The sequence below is a fragment of the Neolamprologus multifasciatus genome, chromosome 19 (assembly GCF_963576455.1).
Source record: "Neolamprologus multifasciatus chromosome 19, fNeoMul1.2, whole genome shotgun sequence".
In the NCBI taxonomy this organism is placed as follows: Eukaryota; Metazoa; Chordata; class Actinopteri; order Cichliformes; family Cichlidae; genus Neolamprologus; species Neolamprologus multifasciatus.
The window spans coordinates 14,367,831-14,389,353 of record NC_140457.1 but is presented as its reverse complement, the minus strand read 5'-3'; the positions used below and the strand labels follow the sequence as shown (position 1 = coordinate 14,389,353).

Below are 21,523 nucleotides of genomic sequence, written 5' to 3'. Positions count from 1 at the left end.
GCGTGTCAACAGGTTTAGACTTGATAAAAAGCGGATATTTTAAGGAAACGTGTGGCCTGGTGTCAATAATAGTTGAGATCTGCCAGCTCCGGACTCCTGGCTGTCAGAACAGACTCAATCGGGCATTTTGGAAACCTACCATTTTGCAAAATGGAGCTTTGTATTGTTAGGGTGTATAATTAAGACCTCATTGTGACAGCCATTGAGAGCGAGTTAATGAGGGTTCTGATGTATTCCATATGAATATGATTATTGAATTTTTAATATTTTATGGCTTTCTAATTGCTTTAGTTGCTGTTAATGGCTTTGAATGTTGAATATTACCCTGAATGAAAATGTGGAATGGGTTAGTACCTTTAACGCTGAGAGCTGAGATCATAGCTGAATTCTGTAGTTGATTTTTTTTTGTCTTTGAGGCAGATACATATCTTTACCGAAGGCATGTCTGTGACTGTGAATACATTTGAAGCAGTCTTTCACTCCCTTACTAAGATGAATGTATATATAATTACAAAGTATATCACGCACACTACCTTGATATAGAGTTTAATGGCCGTATCGTTTCTTTGTGGAGCATGTCTGCTGGCCTTAATCTTCTCCACAGCTGACATCTTAATAACTCAGCCCTCTCCATCCATTTCCACGGGAGACATCCGGATGTGGGGGAAGGATTAGTTTAATGAATTTGACAATTAGTAACAGAAGTTAATGACTGCATGGGGCTAAGTACCCTGATGGACATGGCTGGGGGGACTAAGAACTTCCACTGCTTTGGGCCATAGATCCTCATTAATAGCTTTTCTGCCTGCCGGAGAGGACAGGGGAAGCCAGGCCAGGCTTTTGTTTAGTCTGCCTCTGACGGAGCTGCTGAGGGGTTGCACTGTTGCACAGCACCATGCGAGAATTAGTCCTGCTCTGGGCATGAGATAAGACAGGGCCTCAGGTCCTGGATCAGGTGAGGCTTCCTTTTATGAACAGGGGTCATTAAATGCTGGAAAAAGAAAAGTGACATTGAATCAGGGCAGCGAGGGAGTTCTTTCTTTAGATCTTGTGCCAACAATCACTGAGGAAGAGAAGTGGTTTGTAGGTCACAGGCCTCTTCATGACCTTTGCCTTGATTTATCATTATGTTACCCAGATCCCACCTCTAATACAGTCAAAACATCGTTTAGCCAGATAGCTCTCATAAAGATTTTATTATTATTTATTATTATACTGTGCTTCATGAGCTACCTAGTCGCTTTGTCAAATATTTCCACTATAAACCATTTTGATAAATTTTTCAGCTACTATAAAATCAAAGTTTGGATTTTTTTATGGCGTCATGAATAGACATAGAACAATTCCCATAATATCCATCAGTTTAGATTTATATGTACATATACCCCCTCTTCACAATAATTTATCCTACCTCCTCCCACAGAGGATGAGAAAATATGTCTAGAATTTATAAAATCACATCCAGAGCAGCATTAGCTGCCCCCTCATTCCTGCCTGTCTCCTGGCGATGGCTATAATAGCGACAAAAACATTACCACTTCCAAAAATAATCATTTCCCAAAGCCGTTGCCAAATGGTCTAGTAGTTAGAATCTCCACTGAAAACAAGGGGATGTGTGAGAATTTTTTTTGTGTTGTCATTAGTGGAGAATGTGCCTGGTTGTAAGGCTGAATGGAAAAGAAAAGTGAAGCCATTTAATTAGTCAGGTTGACCCTCAGAGGTCCAAGTACCTACAACAGTTTGCTCCTGAGAGAAACAAGATAGAGGGAGACAGAGAGACAGAAATGCGAGACGAAGCTGTTTGTTGTTGCTCTGATGCTCTGATAGTCTGTCAGGTCCTGGCAAGTTTAAAGTCAAGGGACCAAATTGGTGTTGATGTAGCACACTTCTTCAACACTCTCATTTGGATATCTTTTCGTCTTTCTTTGTGTCTCTTCTTATCCCACTCTGTACCTCCTAATTTGCCTCTTTAGGGAGTGACAGTTGCATTTAGGGAAAAGGTTATCATTGCATTAGAATAGAGTGCTGGCCTTGAGGCTTACCTAGAATTACATGGCACTGCCTGCAGCCCCCTTCGTTCTGTGCTGGGCTGAAATGTTATCAGTCTGACTTAATTACTGTCACCGGGCAGTGGGATTGACTATAAATGTACATTACAGTGCGGAACAGATTGCCGAGATAAAAAAAGAAAACAATACTGGAGTGCCGAATGCCTTCTTAAGATCGCTTTGTGTTTAACTTTAGGTCAAAGGATTATTTGTGGTATGTGTTTAGAATCACTTTTATTCCTCGCATTCTCTGCTAAACACATTCGCGAAGCCACACACACACAGAGCACATCCTTTATCTGATTAGCTGGCACGCCTTTGTGGAGCTGTGTGTGTGTTTGCGTGTGTGAGGTACAGTGCGTTTCAGCTCAGCATCAGGCCCCAGGCAGGGCATGGATTTCATTTAGGAAAGTATCAAAGGTTTACACGCTGTTCGCTTTAATCAGCATGTTTATCAGGCAGAGAAAAATTGCAGGAAGGGACCACAGGGAGAAGGAGGGGTGTGTGTCTGTGTGTGTGTTTTTGTGTCTGTGTGTCTGTGTGTGTGTGTGGTGGTGGTGGTGGTGGTGGTGGTGGTGGGGGGTTATCTTAAGGACCAGTAGCCAGGGAAATTGATAACGGCTACAAGGTAATTTAGTGGAGACTTGTGCATCCCTCCACTGCTTCTACCCCTGCCTCTTATTCTAATTACAGCCCATGTAATGTTCTAATGAATCTGCAGGTGGGTTTGAGTAGGGGAGGGGCATTTAGGTGGAGACGGAGGTTGTGCCTTTATTTCGTTGTATGTATGCACGTCAGCATGTAGCCCTTGCTTGCGTGCGTGTGTGTGTGTGTTTGTATTTGTCACTCCAGATCAAGCTTGTTTTTCTGTAAGAAGATTGAATGCATCTCAAGGCTGTGTCAGTATCTCTCGAGTGCATAGTTGTCTCACTGTTTCTGAAATATGAATATGATATGAAAAGCAATTAGATTAGCCTTTAGCAGTATTAAAGATACATGCCACTCACAGACACAAAGTTCCGCTGATACTTCAAGTTGTCACTGTGGTTCCATCTTCCAGCTGTGGGTGTACAGGATGCAGGCTGCAGCCAGACACTCTCATCTCCTGCTTATACTAGACTACTGATAAGGTCCAGCAATTGCCTTTGGTGGTGCTGGTGCCTCCAGTCACACATACGTACACACACACACACACACACACACAAATGTAAGCATAAACATGCAAGTTCACTCACAGAGCCATGTGCGCAAACCTCCAGGGGATATGGGCTGGACCGTAAAGGCCTTGATACGACCAGAGTGTAAACATCCCCACAGGATTGCGGTCCAATGAAAGGAGTGAGCTGTCAGGAATCTGCTTTCTTTGTGTCTTTCAGTCTCTGTGTGTCTGTGTGGTTTTGTTCAGATAACACTTTGGGATACCGTTATAGTTTGAGAAAGGGGTATTTGGCCTCGAGAGACTGGTGACATCAAATTGCTGTTACATTATGCACATCGCACATGCTTTATAATGGAAAAGTCAAGAAATGTTTGTAGTTAAGTTTCCTCCATCTTTTGCTCCACACAGGAAAAGGAGGGCGTCGAAGCGGTGTCAGTAGGGGCCATTCTCTCTGATTACCAGAGGGTCCGGGTGGAGAATGTGTAAGTTGACCACGTGCACACTCACGATCCAGAACACACTGTTAGTTCAACGTGCACGTGCACCTCTGAACTTATATGAGACACACTGTTATGTCCACTGAAGAAAAGAGCACATCGTCTGCTGTCTTACTTCCCTTTCGCTCCAAATTTGGGGGCGAGTTTTGCTTAAACACACACACATACATGCACTGCATTATATTTATGTCAAGTTATTTAGACTAGCTTTGAAGTGTTTCTGTTTTTATAGAGCAAAATTAAATGAAATGATAGTTGAAACTGATGGTTACCTAATTGCCAAGTGACTTTGATCATTTTAAAAGTGCATTTTCCTTTTGGGGTAGACGCACAGCTCTTACTCGAGAAAGGAAAAAATTGTTCCCTCGTGTGAGAAACACCTACAAGTATTACTTTTACTCTTATCTTTCCCCCCTTCTTTTATCCTACCTTTCTTGTTTTTTAATTTTCATAAACTGGACATAGCAGAACACAAAGGCTCTCTTCACATTAACAAATCCTGCTGTCAGTCAGCTATTGTTTTCCCACACAAATATATAGGTAAGCAGCTCAGGCATTTCTTGAGCAGTAGACGTTTGTCTGCAGACAGTTTGGCTCCAGTTACCTGCTGTGGATATGTGTGTTTCACCTGAGTTTATGTGAAAGACAAGCCACAGCTTAAGATTAAGTTTTTTGGGGGGATTTTTGTGTGTGTGTGTGTGTGTGTGTGTGTGTCTTCTCCTTGAATAAAACCGCTGGCTGCAGTGGCAGGTGGCAGCATGTACTGTGGGCCCATCAGGGTGGCAGCTTTCCCGTAAATGAAGAGTTGCCCAGCCAAGTGGGCTTTGAAGTTGTTCTAACATTGGCTAATATTCAGTATTAACCAGTTTGCATCCCTTCACCTGTTCCCCAGATGTTTGCGGCTTGGTTTGCAGCCCTTGGCCTACCTGTGGCGGCGAGACCAAGAGTCCTTGCTCTCTGAGATGATATCATCAGACCTTCATGCGATCCTCATCAAAGTTGCTGCTTTCGGTGAGTTTGTGTTTCAGCCCACTGGTGAACGCTCTCTTTATGTTCTCTCAAGGTGCTATATTGGTTAATCTGTGGTTGGAATGGGCACCGAAGGAAGAATTTGCATAAGTGAGCTTTAGGAAAGTAAAAATAAGGTGTAACCAGAGGCGGGGGGAGAGACAAGCAGAGTAATGCCCTAATCATTAAGCTGCAGCTTAGCCACGGTGTTGAGACTTGTGCCAGCGGCAAAAGTATAGAAGCAGAGAACAATATGAAAAGATAAGACGCACAGAAGGAGGAGGGTTGAGGAAAAGTGTGCGGTGGTATTAGGAGGGTGTGTGGAGGAAAGGTTGGCAGTTGAGAAATAATCACAGTTGATTGCCCTGTACATGAATGCAACCTGTCAATAAGCGACACATGTCCCCATTGTATGTGAGAAACTCTGCTGTCTGTGCTTATGCATAGCTCAGAATACATGGTCCGTGAAGTGAAGATTAAAATCTGGTACCTCTCATTTACGTTTTTCAACTGCTTCAGCACTGACGGAACAGGTTAATGTGGTGTCACCTGCTCTCTACATGCCTGTTTTGGAGCCCGAGGACAGGAAGATCAGATTACAGAATAACAGGAGAGACAAAGGGAAAAAAAAGTTTTTCTTTCCCTGGTATATGATGTTAAGATCCCTACCTGTATCTACTTGACAGTGCAGCTGGATCCCCTTTGACTGTGCCGGTGATAAACGATAATTATGGCTACAAATGGTTCTTTTTACTCTCAAACTACTCGTGGCGATAGATCATCATGTAGACACTGTTTACGTGCTGTTAAGTGGTTGTTGTCACCTTTGGTAGCAATCAGTCGAAAAGGGGTCCATGGCTGACTGATGACCCACAGAGCTGCGTGAGGCGTTCATGATATTCTGCATATCTTTCAACACTGCTCAAATAACCTTTTATGGAATGCACTTGTCAAGCCATTCATCATTGGTGCTTTATTTCCTGGAGCCATTTCTCATTTTTAATGGCTTTTATAAAGGACATATTGGTAATAAATAATATTAACTTGTCAGATGCCCATCAGGGTGGAGATGATGTCAGAATCCATTTTTTCTCACAGTATCATAATTGTGTTTACTACAGACAACATTTTTTTTCTTATCTTGATTTGCATTTGTAACTCGATAAAATCTAAGTCTGCATTTATATTAGCTATCAATCAACTTCCTGAAATGACAAGCATGTAACCAAAACAGCCTACCTTAAAGACCTCAATCACCCTCTAACCCTGCAGCTTCTGCCAAGCTTTTTACTCTAAACACATCTTAACTCTAAAAGCAAATTCTCAACATTTTCTGGAAGATTATAATTAGAAAGGAAAATCACCTCGGGTGACTATGAGTGTGTATCTTGGCCTCCCACTGTAGGTGTTTGTGTGTATTTAGGGATGTGTGTGTTGGCTACAGGTAAAAAGAAACGATTTTATCAGCCCTGACTTCTCACCTGTCCCAAGGCAGCGGTAATTAGAAAGGAGAGAATTGAATAGGGGTGCAAGAGCCCAAGGCATTTTAGGCAGCACTCATATAATTGCAGCTTTGGTGGAAGCAGGCCTGTGCAGTGAGGTGTGCTGTTTGGGGGAGATTGGGTGACAGAGGGGCATACCTGGTGGCCTTTGGTGTTTGTGTGTGTGAGAGAGAAAGCAAGAAAAAAGAGATTTGGAGGGATTTAGGTGTGCAAACCCCAGGAGGAGAGGAAAAATACTTTCACAGGGCAAGGGTTAAGTTTGCAGTTGCACAGATAGCTACAACTTAGAATATTCTGTAGATGGAAGAAATTGAGTTTTTTGGGGCCTTTTTTCTTTCTTTCTTTCTCTTTTCTTTCTGTCTTTCTTTAAAGAAGTTTATGTTTCTTAGTAATAAATCCCTGTAATGAAAAGACAGGTGTCCAAATGCAGGATGATCCTCTTAGTGAATTCTCTGGAAGTGTTCCTTTGTGTGCTGACGGTGGGGGGAAAAAAAATTCAGTCATTGAAGATCCCAAATTGCAGGCAGGGAAATAAGTTCAACTGGATCTAAGCCTACGAATGTCAGCTAAAGCTTCTAATGAGCAAAAAAAGCATTTGTCTGAAAGGTAGAGGCACATTCCCGTTTTTGGTGCTGTGTCTCTACAGCTAACTGTGGATAATTGGAAATCCTAAAAGCTAGTATTAAATATTCATGTAATTAGTTAATCAATTGATTAGTGCATGTGCGTATAAGGGCACAGGTTCAGCAGTTAATTGGTCCTCTGCTCCAGAGATAATTGGCATGTGTGAAATCACGGTCTGCCTGTTGGAAAATCTTTTATCTCTGCATGAACTTTTACCCTTCATACGAACACATCCTTTAAGCTCGGAATTAGGGAACTTATGTCACGTGTTTGCTGTCACTGATCACCTCGTCACTTTATCATAGTTTAATGTATATTTAAAGGACAATTAGTGATCAGAGACCTCAATGGTTTGTATGTTTGATTTGAATATTAGAACTACATTGGCAAAGCATCGAGATATAGAAACAGTACCAAACAGAGCCTGTTATCAGATATGAGATTATCAACCCCTGTCAAAAGACAAGATGCAGGTTGTTCCTGAAATTAAGTGTTCTGTCCTCTAACCCGGACCAATTTCATTTGTTTTTATAAGCAAACTTATGTCATTTGTAGACATGAAGTACCATGGCGCCACAGGGTATCTGATAGTGTAAATAAAAAGAGTCTTTGCTTGGTATTGTTTCTATATATGAAGGCACCATTACAAATTGAGACTTTAGAAAGCCACACTGTAGGATCAGGTTTGATGCAGATTGCAGGATGGCATTACCTGCTGAATTAGTGCCCAGGATCTATGGTTGTTATTCCTTCACTATTGCTTTCCATGCTTTGTTACATTTGGCACAATGCTGGTGTTACGTGTTTTCATGCTGCATTCCTATTTTTTGTTTTGTAGTTGTGGGTTGTTATACAAGTCACATTGTGAGATGGTCATCCTAAATTTCTGCCATTGTCAGGATTTTGCCTTGGATTGCAGAGTGGTTATAATGGACAACTTTGAACTTCACTCATGGTGCGATGGAGGGCCTCTGACTAAAGATGTCGCCATGATTTTTTTCACATTGTCATCTTTTGTCTGGGACAGAAAAACAAAACAAGTGGGGATGTCTTTAAAGTCAGAATTTAACTTTTTCTCTTTTTTTTCCCAGTGGCCCTGATCCTCTTCCGTAGATAGTCAATAACAGACATGTGATTTCAGGTTGCAAGTTTAGCTTACTGCTCACACGTCAGGTTCAACTGCTTTCTGCTTTGGCTGTTTAGAAACTAACAAAGATGAAGTTAGTTAGACAGATAGGTAACAGATTATTTAAAAAAAAAATACATACACAGTATTCCCACGCCACATCACGGTGCACCTTTCATGGACTCGCTACATCATCTGTAAATTTATATTGCAGGAATTTCATTGCATGTTTCTATAAGTATTTAATTCTTTTTTACATTTCAATTATTTTTGCAGTAAAATAAGCATTTTCTAACCTAGAAAATTAATAACGGAGTTATAACAGGGTTTTCAAAGACCGTGGGAAGGTTTATAAGAGTGTGGGGAGGGTTTTTATGACTCAAAATTAATCACTAATTAATTAATTATTAAAAATAATGGAATAAACATATGGTTTCTACTTTGTGGATTTTTACCTTTCGACCTAATCGAGGAAATACTGTATGTATACCTTATGTTTCCAGTCACGTTGCATATTCAGATCCACTGTTCAATTATAGTAATTAAAATATCCTGAGTGTACTAGTACAACCAATCAGAGAATGTGCTGGAAAAAATGACTAAATGAGGAATAAGTTCATTGGTGAATTCTTTAATAGACTAACTTTTCCAGCTCTTTTAATTTCATCCATTATAATATTCCAAGATGTACTAATTCTACTTTACTGTCCGTTATTAGAATACATTTATTTTTTAAATTTCCATTACATGAAATGCACTGGAGATTCTGTTGTTCTTCTGTTCAGTGAAAATTATGAAATTCACGTGTTCAAAACAAAAAGAAGTTCTCTACTGCAGATGGTTTGGGCTGTTTTGGGGTTAAGGCTCAAGGTTTACCTTAAATAGTTTAAGAATGATGGGCTGCATTTTTTGCTTGTTTTTTAAATTACACATTGTTCAGTTTCACTCTAGACCTGAAAAATATTTTCCACAGGTTCATTTTGGTCCCCAGTTTCTTCTCTATCATTTGTTGGACTGGAAAGATTTCATCTTGATGTGATTGCTACGCGGTTCATGCTGCCCATTATTCTGCTAACAGACACTGAATTTCAGATAAGAGCTTGACAAATTTCACATATAACCTTAATCTTATCATCCTTTGTACCGTGCTACTTCCCTCTTCTCCTTTCTTCCTCTCTGTTTTGTATTCCTCTGTCTGTCTTGCGAAGATTAGGTGATAGTGAACAGCTATTGTTTTGGCGGGGGTCTTTGAGTGCGTTGTTTAAAGGCTGGTGCAGCTCACCTACTAGGGAGGAGATGCTTATTTCATCCATTTAAAGGCTAAAATGTTACACATCATGAATCCAATTTTCTCTGCCTTTTCTCTCTGAAGGCAAGGATTAAAGCTGAGCTGTCAGCTGCCAGATCTTAAGACAACCTGCGGATGTCTGCGATACTGCGCTCAGCTCAGCTCAGCTCAGACAGTATCTAGAATCTCCCAGTTTTTAATTTGGCATTAGGCTCAGTAAGCAAAATCACAGTCACTTTCAATTAAATAGGTAACTCACTGCTGTGGGTTTACATGAATCAACCTTTTCGAGATGGGAAAACCCAATCGTGATCGTTTAAAGGAATTAGTACAACATTAAAAGAAATAATTTCATTCAGTGACTTCTAAGATTTTCTGTAGAGATCAGATGGATTTATTGTTTTCGAGAACACGGTCTATACTTTAAAACATTTTTTACTATTATTTATCGGTTAACTTCTCCTACAGCTTGCAGTTTTAGTGTTTTATATGTGTTTTTATATTTTTAGATTGTTTTTAAAGACTATTTTTTAAACCTCGGTATAAAAACGTAATTGTGTAAATGACTCTTGGTTTCCTGGTAAACTTTTTCTTCCTCCTTAATTTCAAACCCTAAATGTCGGCACTGTTCTTGAAAAGAAATGCTCTCCCTCATTACTGGACTCCCTGGTTTTAAAGTTCACTGAATTTAATTGGAGTTTTATAGGATAATACGAGGTAAAAAGCCCTTTTAAAGGAGAGCTATTCCTCTCAGTCTCTCTTAGGAAAGCTCCTCTCTCTACAAAGTGCGATCTTGCTGTCTCTGGCGACAGACTAATGGCAGCTTCTGGTGGGCTTATTTGGGTTTAATGTGGCATAATGAGGTTAGGTAATTGGGTTTAGGTCAAGTTGTAAAACAGGTTCAGAGGAGACAGAGATGTGAAGATCATGTAAATGAGTGATGTTAGATTGCTAAAGGCTCACACTGGCGGCTACTCAAACACTTTGCAAAGAATGTATGTTCCAAGTACAAGCTCACTGCATCTACTCTCATTTCCAGTTGGTTTGAGTAACCTTAAGTCAGTCAGAAACGTCAATTAAGAGAACACTCATACAAGTGCTAAGTGGTCTTGGGAGAAATGCCTCCACATTAGTGTCGTCTTTGTATCGTTTTATCACTCACTCCTGTCTTCCTGGTTTCCGTCATCCTCTTCTTTCCTTGTAAATATCAAATCATGTATGATATATTATTTAAGAGTGAGGAGGTTAATGAACGTATTAAAAAATGCGGCATCCCCTCAGCAATTTGGAGCCAATTATTAAAATTTGTTAAAAGGCATGACTAATTAAAGAGGATATTTAAATTGGATTGAATTTTAATGCTTTTTTTTTCGTCTCTCCTTATTACCTTTGTGGCAGGGTTAAGATGAGAGGATGTTGAGATTAGATATTCTCACACTAATTAAGACCACAGATCCCCTGGGAAGAGAATAAGGGTCTGCTCATTCTCTCTCCACACTTTCACCACCCTCCTTCCCTCCCGCCTTCTCACTGTTATGGCCCTCCATCCCTCCCACTGTTGTGGCCCTCCATCTCTCCCTGTAGTGCCGGACCACCGGGGCCCGGAGGAGAAACACAGCTGGGATTAAGATGAACTGGGATGGGATGCGACGTCCTTCCTTCACATCACCTCTGCCTACCCTCACGTCTCCCATCCATTGCTCCCCATGGGGGCCCGTTGATGACACGTTAACCTTTGAGGCTGTCAGGCCATGAGAGAAGAGAGATTCTCACATTACGATTAACTCAGTTCCTTTAATTAAACACATGAACATGCCAATGAACAGAATCACCTGATGTCTAGGAGTAGTGGAGCTATATTAGATTTTGAGAGAAATAATTTGGGTCAGCAGCTTTTTTTTATGGCGATGACATCGTTGTCATGTTACTCATCAGTTACTTGATAATGATTATGTCGATCAGTTAATAGGCAACCACAGAAAGGGCTAGTGGTCATCGTATTTCTGTAAAACAGTCAGGTGTTTTACTCTAAACATGCAGGCAACAGCATGACTTGGCTTTCTTAAAATGTAGCATTTCACATTCGTGTCCTGTTATGTTTTTATTGTTCTATTCTTTGTAGAGAGCACCTGGTACTCAAAGCTTTGTGTTTTGTCGGAACAGCAAAGAATGTGCAGCAGGAAATCATTGGCTGCACTTTCTTTGTGAAAGGAGTGACAGGGTGAGATGGAGTTCTGCTTAGTGCCCTCAGGAAAGAGCCTGTAGAGCACAAAATCAGGACTCAGTGTCACAAAGTAGTAAAACCCTGCAATTCTCAACAAGCTGAGTAAACTCCTCGCTGTTTTCAGCCTTTTATTCCTACTAATATGTAGATTGTTCCTAAATTAGAGCTATCAACGCACTAATCTTTCATTTAAGCTCAGGTCTAGATTTGGATATGTTATCAAAAGGGGAAGCGGGCTGCTGGTTGGATTTACTTGTTTTTGTGTCTGGGGACTGAGGGCCAGTCAGCCTGTATTTTGAAAGTGTGGCACCACTGGATATGCATACAAAACTCTCCACCACCCTTCTCTTCCCTTTCTTCTTTTCGCTCCCATTCCTGTGAGTCACTTCCATGCACCATTTCAGGGGAAGGGGAGGGGAAAGCCAAATAAACAAGATCTCTTTCCAGAGTTTATGTTCTCAAAGGGAACTTGTTGGGGTGGGGGTTGTGGGCGAAGGATTGGGGGAGGGGGGGTCTGTGGCCAGCAACTGAAAACTGTTGCCCTTACCCGGAGAGATCTGTGTACACTACTTGCAAAGTCAAACAAATAGATCCAGGGCGCAGGTTTACATGTGTGTTTGTGTGACTGCCCGTAAACCTCCCTGCCTGTCATCTTCAATCACTGTGTTGTGTTCCTGATCCGACCGTGCTCTCTCTCTCGTTCTCTGTCTGTGCATACGTTTGTCTGTTTGCAGTGGTGTTTGTGTTTGTATTTCTGTCTTTGTGTATAGCTTTGTGTACATTCATATGTGTCTCTTCCCACATGTGTGCCAGGCCTGGATCCAGAGAAGCACTTAGGAAAACCTCTGGCTGACATGGAGCCCTACTTGAAACAGGTAATTGGATGGCAGATACTCCACCACACTTTCAGCCTCTTATCTCCAGGACAGTTTTTCAAAGTTGGCTTTGAAACAATATGAAATCATGTAGTTGAAATTATGTATTGTCTTGATGATTTTTAGTCTTGTCACTTTGCACTGTGTGATTTATTGCAAGAAAATGTCATAGTCAGCCTGTTTACATTCTTGTACAATTACTGTTTTCACCACTGTTGCAATTAGTTTCATCTTTCTCTGAAGCTGGAAAAATGTTTTAACCATTCCATGCAATGGCTGTGGTACCAGTAGCAGCTGTTATAAAGATCCCTTTATTATTATTAATGATAATATGATTTATAATTTAATATAAATATATTTTTTCATTCAGCAATTTATACATTTTAAAATCCAGTGTTCTATTGAAAATTTGGGATTGAATTGAGATTAAAAAATTATAAACTGAAAGTTTTTCTCTCCCTGAGTAGCTCTCCCAGAAGTATGGAGTCCATATATGTGGGGAAGGAGGTGAATATGAAACCTTCACCCTTGATTGTCCTCTCTTCAAAAAGAAGATTGTTATGTGAGTAAAGCATTATAAACTGTGTGTCTGACACTTTTGCAGCATGTGTGTTCTTTCCCCAAATATATATGGACGTTCATTGTGCGTTTGTGCAGTGATGCGGCGGAGACGGTGATCCACTCAGCAGATGCCTTTGCACCGGTTGGCTACCTGCACTTCACTAAAATGCACACGGAGAGCAAAGACACCGTGAGTCAAACTTCCATGAGTTATAACTCGTTTCACAAATGAGATCAATGGCGTTCGATGCCGAATCGATAATTTTACAGGCAAAAGTTTGAGTCGCTTCGGGATTGATTGCTTTAAAACTGCTCTCAGGGCAAAACAAATACAAGAACAAAACCCTTTGGTGTCTGATAACTTTGTTGAGGAGAAACACAGCACTGCAGGGCAGGGTTCAGATCGACCTCCAGAGGGCCTCTCTCTTGCTCTGGCACTCTCTCTCTTACACACTCTTGCTCTCGGTCTTTCCCTTCATCCCTCACTCTCTCTCCTCTAGCCCCACATGGCCTACTTTGACGTCTGCAATATTCACTGCAGCCTGAAACTAGGCCCAGCTTAATAAACATGTCTGCTCACATTAAGGCACTTTGCATTCAGGTAGCTGGCTAAGCGGACATAAGCAAGGGTTGTGGATGGGGGTGGGGGGTGGGGGAGTAGAAATTGGCTTTTGGTAAATTAGAAGCTGCGGAGGGCCTCACAGGCTTGAAGATTTGCAAACATTTAACTTTGTCTGCAAGAGCGGACAACTTTAGAATCCTTAAATAATTCCCAGATAGTTCTGATCGAGACATTGCCTTCATTTATGTTTATTTTAATTATGCTATTTTAAGTTGTGCAGTTCAATAAGAAACCTATTGGCTTATCGGTGTTCCTGCTGAAAGCAAATGCTCCTTGTGCAACGGTGCTGTGAGCTCAAAGTTGCACTGTGGGATTAACATGTCTCCAGGGTGGAGCATGTGATTTCCACGTGAGTTTCATTGTGGGTTTTTATGTGCAATAGAGTGCGTTTGTGTTTGTATTTATATATGTATGTAAGTATATCTTGATGCTGGATGGGGGGATGGGACTGTTATGGACAGAAAACATACCCCTGTCCCACATCTTCTGTGACCCTGCAGCCTCACTCCCTACAGCTATATAATTTTTAACTCCCCACACTCCAACCCCCAACACACAGACACATTCACAGCCTCTCAGAGCCCCTCTAGCCCCCCCTAGGTTGCTGGGGGAAGAGCACGGAGAACTAGGGCCTGCACGAGTGGGAGCGGAGGGGGCGGGGGCAACCAGGGGAGAACCTGCCCTGGTTCAGCCTTCTGAAGCTTTTCTCGTCAGGGTGACAGATCTGCGGTGACACCAGCACTAGAGGAAACCGCACCAAGCTCAGGGGGTGGGGATGGACCACCATCATTTGCCCTCCGTTAATGCTAGTCAAGCTATTTTTCATGCTGGCCAGGAGAGAGGGGCTGAAGTATAATTAATTTGATTATCATATTGCCTAATGCGGTTGACAGCCGATGAGGGGGGTGAATGAGTGTTGGGCATGGTGAGGGGGGCGTTGTGAAGATATGAAATATGTATTTAAATATGTGACGCCCCAGCAGGATTTGGCAGGTAATATGTATGCCTTAGAGAATGGTAATGATTTGTTATTTAAAGGAGTAGCAGAGTGCAGAGGGAAAGTATAAGTAAACAGATGAAATCCAGAACATGTCTCACCCATCCAGTCATGAGTTTTGACTGACAGCCAGCGTGATTGAATCTACAGTATCAGAAAACACCACTCCCTATTCGCCCGAACCACGAATATGTTAGCATGTTGTTTCATATTCATTCACCTTGAAGTTATGCGTGTCTGGGTCCTTGTCATGAAAGACTGACACACGCAGCCCACTTGGTGGGGTATTTGAAAAGATTGGCTAATTATACAGCGTTTTGTCTATCTTTGCAGAAGGCTCTGTGCTCTTTGCTGGGCATTTGGCCTGATTTATTCCCTGTGGTGCTTTATTGCAGGATGTGGTGGCGAGAGCTTTGCCCCATGGTAGTTGTCCTTGCCAAAATGCCATTGACAAGATGACTGAGGAGGTGGAATATGCTGATCAAGCCGAAGACAACCAGCACGAATTTTCAACAAACTGTGACCTTAGTTGTCAGTGGGGCCACGGTGAGATTCATTTATTGGGAGAATCGCATGCACTGATATGCATGCATGAGTCTATATTTATGTCTTGGTGTGCCACATGATATCTTTGTGTGGTGTATGCAGCCTGAATCTGTGTCATGTGGCCAGCATCTTAATGCTAGTATTTCTGAATGATTGTTTGACAAGACCTGTCATTTTGTGGCAGTCTCTGAATTAATAATTCCTCTGACATAAACCGTTTATGCACAGTTTGTCTCTTAAGCAATATTTAAAATAGTTATAAATGAATAAACAAACAGATTGATCTCTCATTTTGGGGTTTCTCAAAGTTATGAACAGAGAAAAAATACTTTAAAAAGTAAACTAACATTTTCTCTTCATCTCGTATCTCTTCATGCAGACGTCTCTCCATCTTGCTCTTTGAGAAGTTCCGGAGGTTATCAGTGGATCTGTGGCATCAATGGCCTGCAGAGCCAAGACTCTGGGATCCAGGGCCAGACATCGGCAGCTTTCATCCAGCTGCAAAGTAAGGGAAAGTATAGTGTTGAGCTCTCTGGAAAACCACAAGGGTCTGCTAGAAAATTCTTTTTTGCCTCCCTAAAATCGCAGAAGCACATAACACACAAAAGTAAACTATACTTGAATGAGTTATGTGTTCTTCAATCAAATAAAAATGACATCTTTGATATGGTCGAGGGGGGTAGAATATAATTCTTTTGTCCAGAGGTAATGTAAGCTGTTCAGTAAAAAACAAAAAAAATATCACTTTAAAATCACTTTACCCTCACCCTCCACACCCACCCACCAAAACAAAAAAATGAAAGAAAGAAAAAACAATGAAAAGAAACACATGGAGAGAATTTTGTCCCCTGAGTGTCTTTCTTTCTCCTCGCTGGGTTAGCTAAACACACACCAGGAGAAGTAGCAGAGTTTGACAAGTCATTCTTACTTAGAAGTGCTCGTCAAGGCAGCAGGCAAAGCATGTGTCAAAGACTCTGTCCATGACAAGAACAGGATAGCATGCTGGCCACCAAGCAAGGACAAGCATTGCAAATTAACGAAAACTAAAGCTTTTTAAACACACACACTGTGCAGGCGTGTTGGGTGGGTTATATTATTTTTTCCCTGCAGAAGTTTGAAAGTGTAGGCTTTTACAGTGTATCACAGTCTTTTTTTCTCCTTCTCTTTTTTTTGATGGGGAAAGAGGAGCGAAAGATGAAAAGCATATTTAATGTTTATCGTGGTGCTTGGCTGAACAGCCTTCACAGTGCAGAGACAATATTAAACAAGTTAATATTTAATGAACAACCTCTTTGTATGAGGGCGAAGTAGTCTGAGACGCTAGTGTCGGCAAAAGAAAAACAAACTTGAAGCTCTTTCAAATGATTGTAGCGAGAAAGGCTTTGCTTTGAGCCCTTGTGCCTGCGTTTGCATCCAAAGCCTACATCATGTGTGCATACTGTGCTAGACTGCACTTTACAGAAGAGGTCCACCATTACCACTTTAAAGCAATAGATTTCAATGTCGGAAAACATTTCTAATCTATCCACCTTTTAAATACTAAAGTGACAGAATTAAAATGACATGAATATTGAGTAAGTATGCAGTAGGTATAGCTTTATGCTGAATAGATTCAGAAAAGTAAACCAAAAAAATCTCAGGCTTGCAAATCTTGTCCAAACCTGTCCATTAACACTAGTGGATGCAGTTCAGGGTTGTGCTGTGTAGAAAGTGACACATTTATCACTAGGTTCAAATTAGTAAGGTTGTTGTTGTGTTTTTTATATAGGATGGTTTAGGATGCTCATTCATATGGCTGACATGTTTATTATTTATTGTCTGAAAGGAAATTTCTAGTCTTGCTGACTAGTTTGTGACAATTAGGAAAACAGTTGTTGGAGACCAGACATCGTTCACTCCTTCGTTGACAGTTAGAACTTGTGGTTCATTATGCCATAAACATGTTACAGAGTCCACTCATTTTCACATATTTATTAACTCTCAAAGTCTGCTGTTTATTTCAGTAAATATATGCTTCACTCCCTGTAAGCCCTGTGATGTGTTTAGAAAAAGAAATAAATAAAATAGTGACATGCTGCAGGAAAGCAAAAAAAAGCCATCATCAAAGCGCACTGTTTTCTTAGGAATCTACTGTAGTTTTTTAATTCTTTAAACTGAAGCGATTTTCGGCTGTTGCCTTTTGACACTTACTTCATATTAAATATTAAAGTTAAGTTGCACCATTAAGTTATGTTCAGCTCTGCTCTCTTTCAGTAAACTCCTATTATTATCTTATAGTAGGAATATACAAGGAGGCAACTTGAAACAGAGTGAGGACTGAGTAAAGATCAGCAGGACAGACAAGTTGCACTCAGAGCTTTGAGCCATCCACAAGTGCCAATTATACACTTGTTCTGATAACATCTCTCCCACTGATTGCAAATAAATGAGCACTCCTATCAGCAATTATTGCAAACATATCAGTGGCAAAATAATGTGTTAAATTTAGTGCAATTTGCAGTAAACTACCAGCCACAAACCTTAGTAACTCATGTTTGTGTGTTTCATTATTTGATGGAGCAGAACTCATCAGCGCAGACTGACTTTAACCTTTGTCATTCTGTTTGAGAATGATTGCAGTCAGTCTGAGTTAGACTGAGACAGGTTGTCTCCCACCAGGTGAACTGGTGACCAAAAGTGGTTTCCTATTGTCCTATTTTTACTCTAGTGGGACTGAGCTCTTGCAAACAAAAATCGTGTTTCTTGTAGGTTTATTTTTGTTTTTCAGCCTAATCATGACCTGCTTCACATGCGTTGATATCTCTTTGGACCTCATATTAAGTATCCCAGTAAAAAGATACCAAATGTTCAATATTTGATCAACACAACATCTCTTATCAGCTTAATTTGTCATGAAATAAGGAGAGAACAGGTCTCGTATGACCATGAAACTGCTTGTCAGTCAATCGTGTAAATACTTTCTATAATGGATTATGTGTAAAAATGGCTGAAATTCCCAAACAGTTAATGAAAAAGTTTTGGTAAACTTCTGAAACATATTTATCATTTGCTGTAGAATTCACTGTGGTGGTGTAATAAGACAACATTAAAAATATCCATAAAATAAAAAAAAAATCTCATTTTCATTCTGTCCAGAAACTTAATGACCTCACTGTAATGGTGCTTAGCGAGACACTTTCATTTGCCACAGACCTTTGCATTTGGATTTTATTTGGACTGTACTGTACTGTTGTTTTATTGTATGTTGCACACAAAAGCCTTTTGTAAAAATGCATATTTTAACCAAGCAGTAATAATGTTAGGCTAGTGTAATTTATTTATAATATATTATTATCACTTCCAATGTATTTACTGTCTATAGGGGAGTTGGACAGCAGGGGCTGGAAGATGAAGGACATTGTTCTGGTTCACCTGTACGTAAAAAACATGGAAGATTTTGTTGAACTCAATGCAGTCTATAAGAAACACTTTGACATCAACCCTCCAGCCAGGTAAGTGTAAAACATCTTCAGTATTTACGCTGCTCAAACCTGCATTTACAGCTCATTCTTATTCTGTGTTTATTTTATTTCTTTTTAGTACAGCAATCATCCAGTTTTCTTCTTGTTTTTGTGTAGGGTGTGTGTCCAGGTGCCTCTACCTGCTGGCCAGCTGTTGCAGATGGACTGTCTCCTCCATGACTGGACCGAGCCCCTGGCAGAGGGCTGCTTCAATCAGAGAGAAGCTCTGCACGTCCAGAGCCTGTCCCACTGGGCCCCAGCCAACATCGGACCCTACAGCCAGGCCCTCAGAGTAAGTCTAGAAAAATATCCCCAAAGGGAAACTATTTCTTCTATTTACTTATTAATAAGTATTTACATTTCAGCCCTGTTATTCACAGAAATTATTGGTTTCCAAATGATAAAGTAAGTTTTTGGCTTGGACCAAGCAAAAAATGGGAAACATTACTGTATAAAAGTAAGCATTAGATTAAAGAAGGATAATCAAGGATTAATCTGATGATTGACAAACCTTCCTGGTGATTCGTATGCTTTGTAATTGTGCGCTCTTGAAAGGCAATTAAAATTGTGCTTGTTCGTCTCTTTTGTCTTTTGTTTATATAGAGATGCACGTGTGCGTATGCATGTGATTGTTCTGTATGACTTGTGTTGTGTATACATGTAAATATGTATCTCTTTCATAGTGGGGAGTGCATATTCATTTTTGCACTTGTTTGTAAAGTTAAAACTCAAACTTCTTTCATATTGTTTCAAACCCAGAAAAGAATCTAGAATTCAAAGGGAGAGAAAAGGAAGTGTGGGCTGTGGTTGCACGGTTGGCTTGGTGTTGTGTTTACCCAGTGTGTATTATATAGGATTACACTTGTCAAGGTACTGTCAACAAGGATAGTGTCCATCTCCTCCACACCGTCCTTGATGTTGCAGCCAAATCCGTCTATGAGTGAGAACATGTGTGGATTAGCCATTCATTCAGAGCTTGACGGCATATCTCTCCAGTGTGTCACTGAAGTTCAGTTTGGAGTCCTGAGATGCAACCTACAGAGTCAGGTTTGCTTTTAACATGCCAGCAGTGTTTGATTTCCTCAATGGAGTCTCATCGAGACATGAAATTGAAGTCAGCTGTGTGCATGCGATGTTGCCTCTGGAAAGCAATCTAATCTTTCATTCCTCTAATGATCGTTCATATCCAAAGCAATTTGAGAAAACAATGAGAGGAGTTTGTTCAGAGCTGTGCGCGGAGCTTCGTACGACCCCTGCGTGGTCTCTCAATATGTCTACTCCTCCTCCACGCTACAATGGCTTAATTTGATCAAAAATGTATGAACATCTCTTCAGTACAGATAGGGAGTTTTACATATTGATACAATTACCCCCTTGCTGTGAGCAAGCATGCAGTCCCACCCCTCCTCTCACCAGCACCATGGTGATGCCATCTTAATGACACTTTTTTTCTTGGTGAGTGTTGGCAACAAGGACAGGGCGAGAACAGCGACCAAAGAGCTCTTGTGTGAGAAACCTTCTCATACATTCCAATCCACGGAAATGAATTAGTGAATAAAAGAGGGATTTAACAATACAAAGGGATTGGAAGTTGGGGGGAATGAATATCAGAATATTAGATCATAATCATGACCAGAGAATCCAGTCAGCTATGGGAAGCTCAGCTATTTTTAAGATAATGATGTTAATGAGTTGAACCTAGGGAAAAAATGGAAACAATTGGAAAAATAAAAAATGTTTCTGTTACCTTTGTTTAACAATTATAGTAAGTATATATATGTATATATACTATATATATAGTAATGCTAACCATGTGAACCTAGGGTAGTCAGTCAGGGCTCTAAACTAATCAATGTCCAGCTGTACTGGGATCGGTTTATTCTTTTGACAAATGTCCACTGGTTTGAAAGACAGCACATGGCTGCTGACAGAATGCTCTGCCCCTGCAGGACTTAATTACAGTAGGTCTCCACATTGAGGCTTGGTACTGGTGGAGGTATAGGGAATGGCATTATGGATTGGCATTTGATGGATGCTGGACCTTCAAATTCTATTCGTCTATTCATCTGTCTGCTCAGCTTGTCATGTCTCTCTGCTTCAGCTTTCTGAAATGGCAGGCTGACTGAACGCCAGCTTGGCCTGGTAAGCTGACAGATTTAGATGTGACTTGATTTAAAGAATTAGTTAACCTTTATAATGTCAAAGCTGGGGGCCTCTTGAGGGCCTGTTGGTGTATTGTATGTTGATATATAATATGGCATCAGTTTGGGTTAAAGCCGCAAGCCATAAAGAAAAAAAAAACAAAACACTAATTTAATTTATGCCCTTTTTTTTTTTTAAATAATGTTTCATGTTGTTTCATACCTGACAGACATGTGTTTACAAGTTTATTTAACTGTGATATGAACTATAGAGTAATCTTATCGTGTTATTAGTGAGTGTAGCTGTATCAAAGTTCTTCTCTTTAATTGTTTTGTTTTGCTGTCTTGTTTGTCAGGGATCTAATGAAAATTTAGCTGTCATTTGTTTTAGACGCAATTTACATCATCTAATTAAGATATAAGAAATTTCAGTCTTTTACTACAGCAATCAATTCATTAAGACAAAGGATGTTTCTCAGTTGGAAAATATCAAAACAAATTTTCTCATTACAACGAAAGCCGAGTAATGGAATGCTTTTATGAAAGCTTTTAGGCAATTCTTTTGGAGTGACATAAAAGAAGCAGGAGGCAGGGGAAGGAGCATAAGTCTGTTTTTAGTTGGCTATGTTCCATGTTTTACACAGAAATGTATTACTAATAATAATAGATTACGCTTATTAGTTGCTAGATGGATCGAATTGGTCTATCATTCACTAAAGTCAGAGTTAGCAACAGGGGTCTCTTACTTGCAAGATCTGTTTAAATTAATGCTGCCCGTTCAGTCACATTCACTTCTGAGCAACAT

At 40.4% G+C, this 21,523-nt stretch overlaps 1 protein-coding gene across 1 annotated transcript in view; it reads left to right on the top strand.

Moving 5' to 3' along the window:
- dph6 (diphthamine biosynthesis 6) overlaps positions 1 to 21,523 on the top strand; it is a 55,227-nt gene that overhangs the window by 11,148 nt on the left and 22,556 nt on the right. The window contains exons 4-12 of the mRNA XM_085143431.1: positions 3,616 to 3,689; positions 4,597 to 4,715; positions 12,290 to 12,351; positions 12,819 to 12,913; positions 13,009 to 13,102; positions 14,927 to 15,077; positions 15,457 to 15,582; positions 18,439 to 18,568; positions 18,695 to 18,869. Coding sequence (XP_084999557.1) covers positions 3,616 to 3,689; positions 4,597 to 4,715; positions 12,290 to 12,351; positions 12,819 to 12,913; positions 13,009 to 13,102; positions 14,927 to 15,077; positions 15,457 to 15,582; positions 18,439 to 18,568; positions 18,695 to 18,869 — 1,026 coding nt within the window. The remainder of the gene's footprint in view (positions 1 to 3,615; positions 3,690 to 4,596; positions 4,716 to 12,289; positions 12,352 to 12,818; positions 12,914 to 13,008; positions 13,103 to 14,926; positions 15,078 to 15,456; positions 15,583 to 18,438; positions 18,569 to 18,694; positions 18,870 to 21,523) is intronic.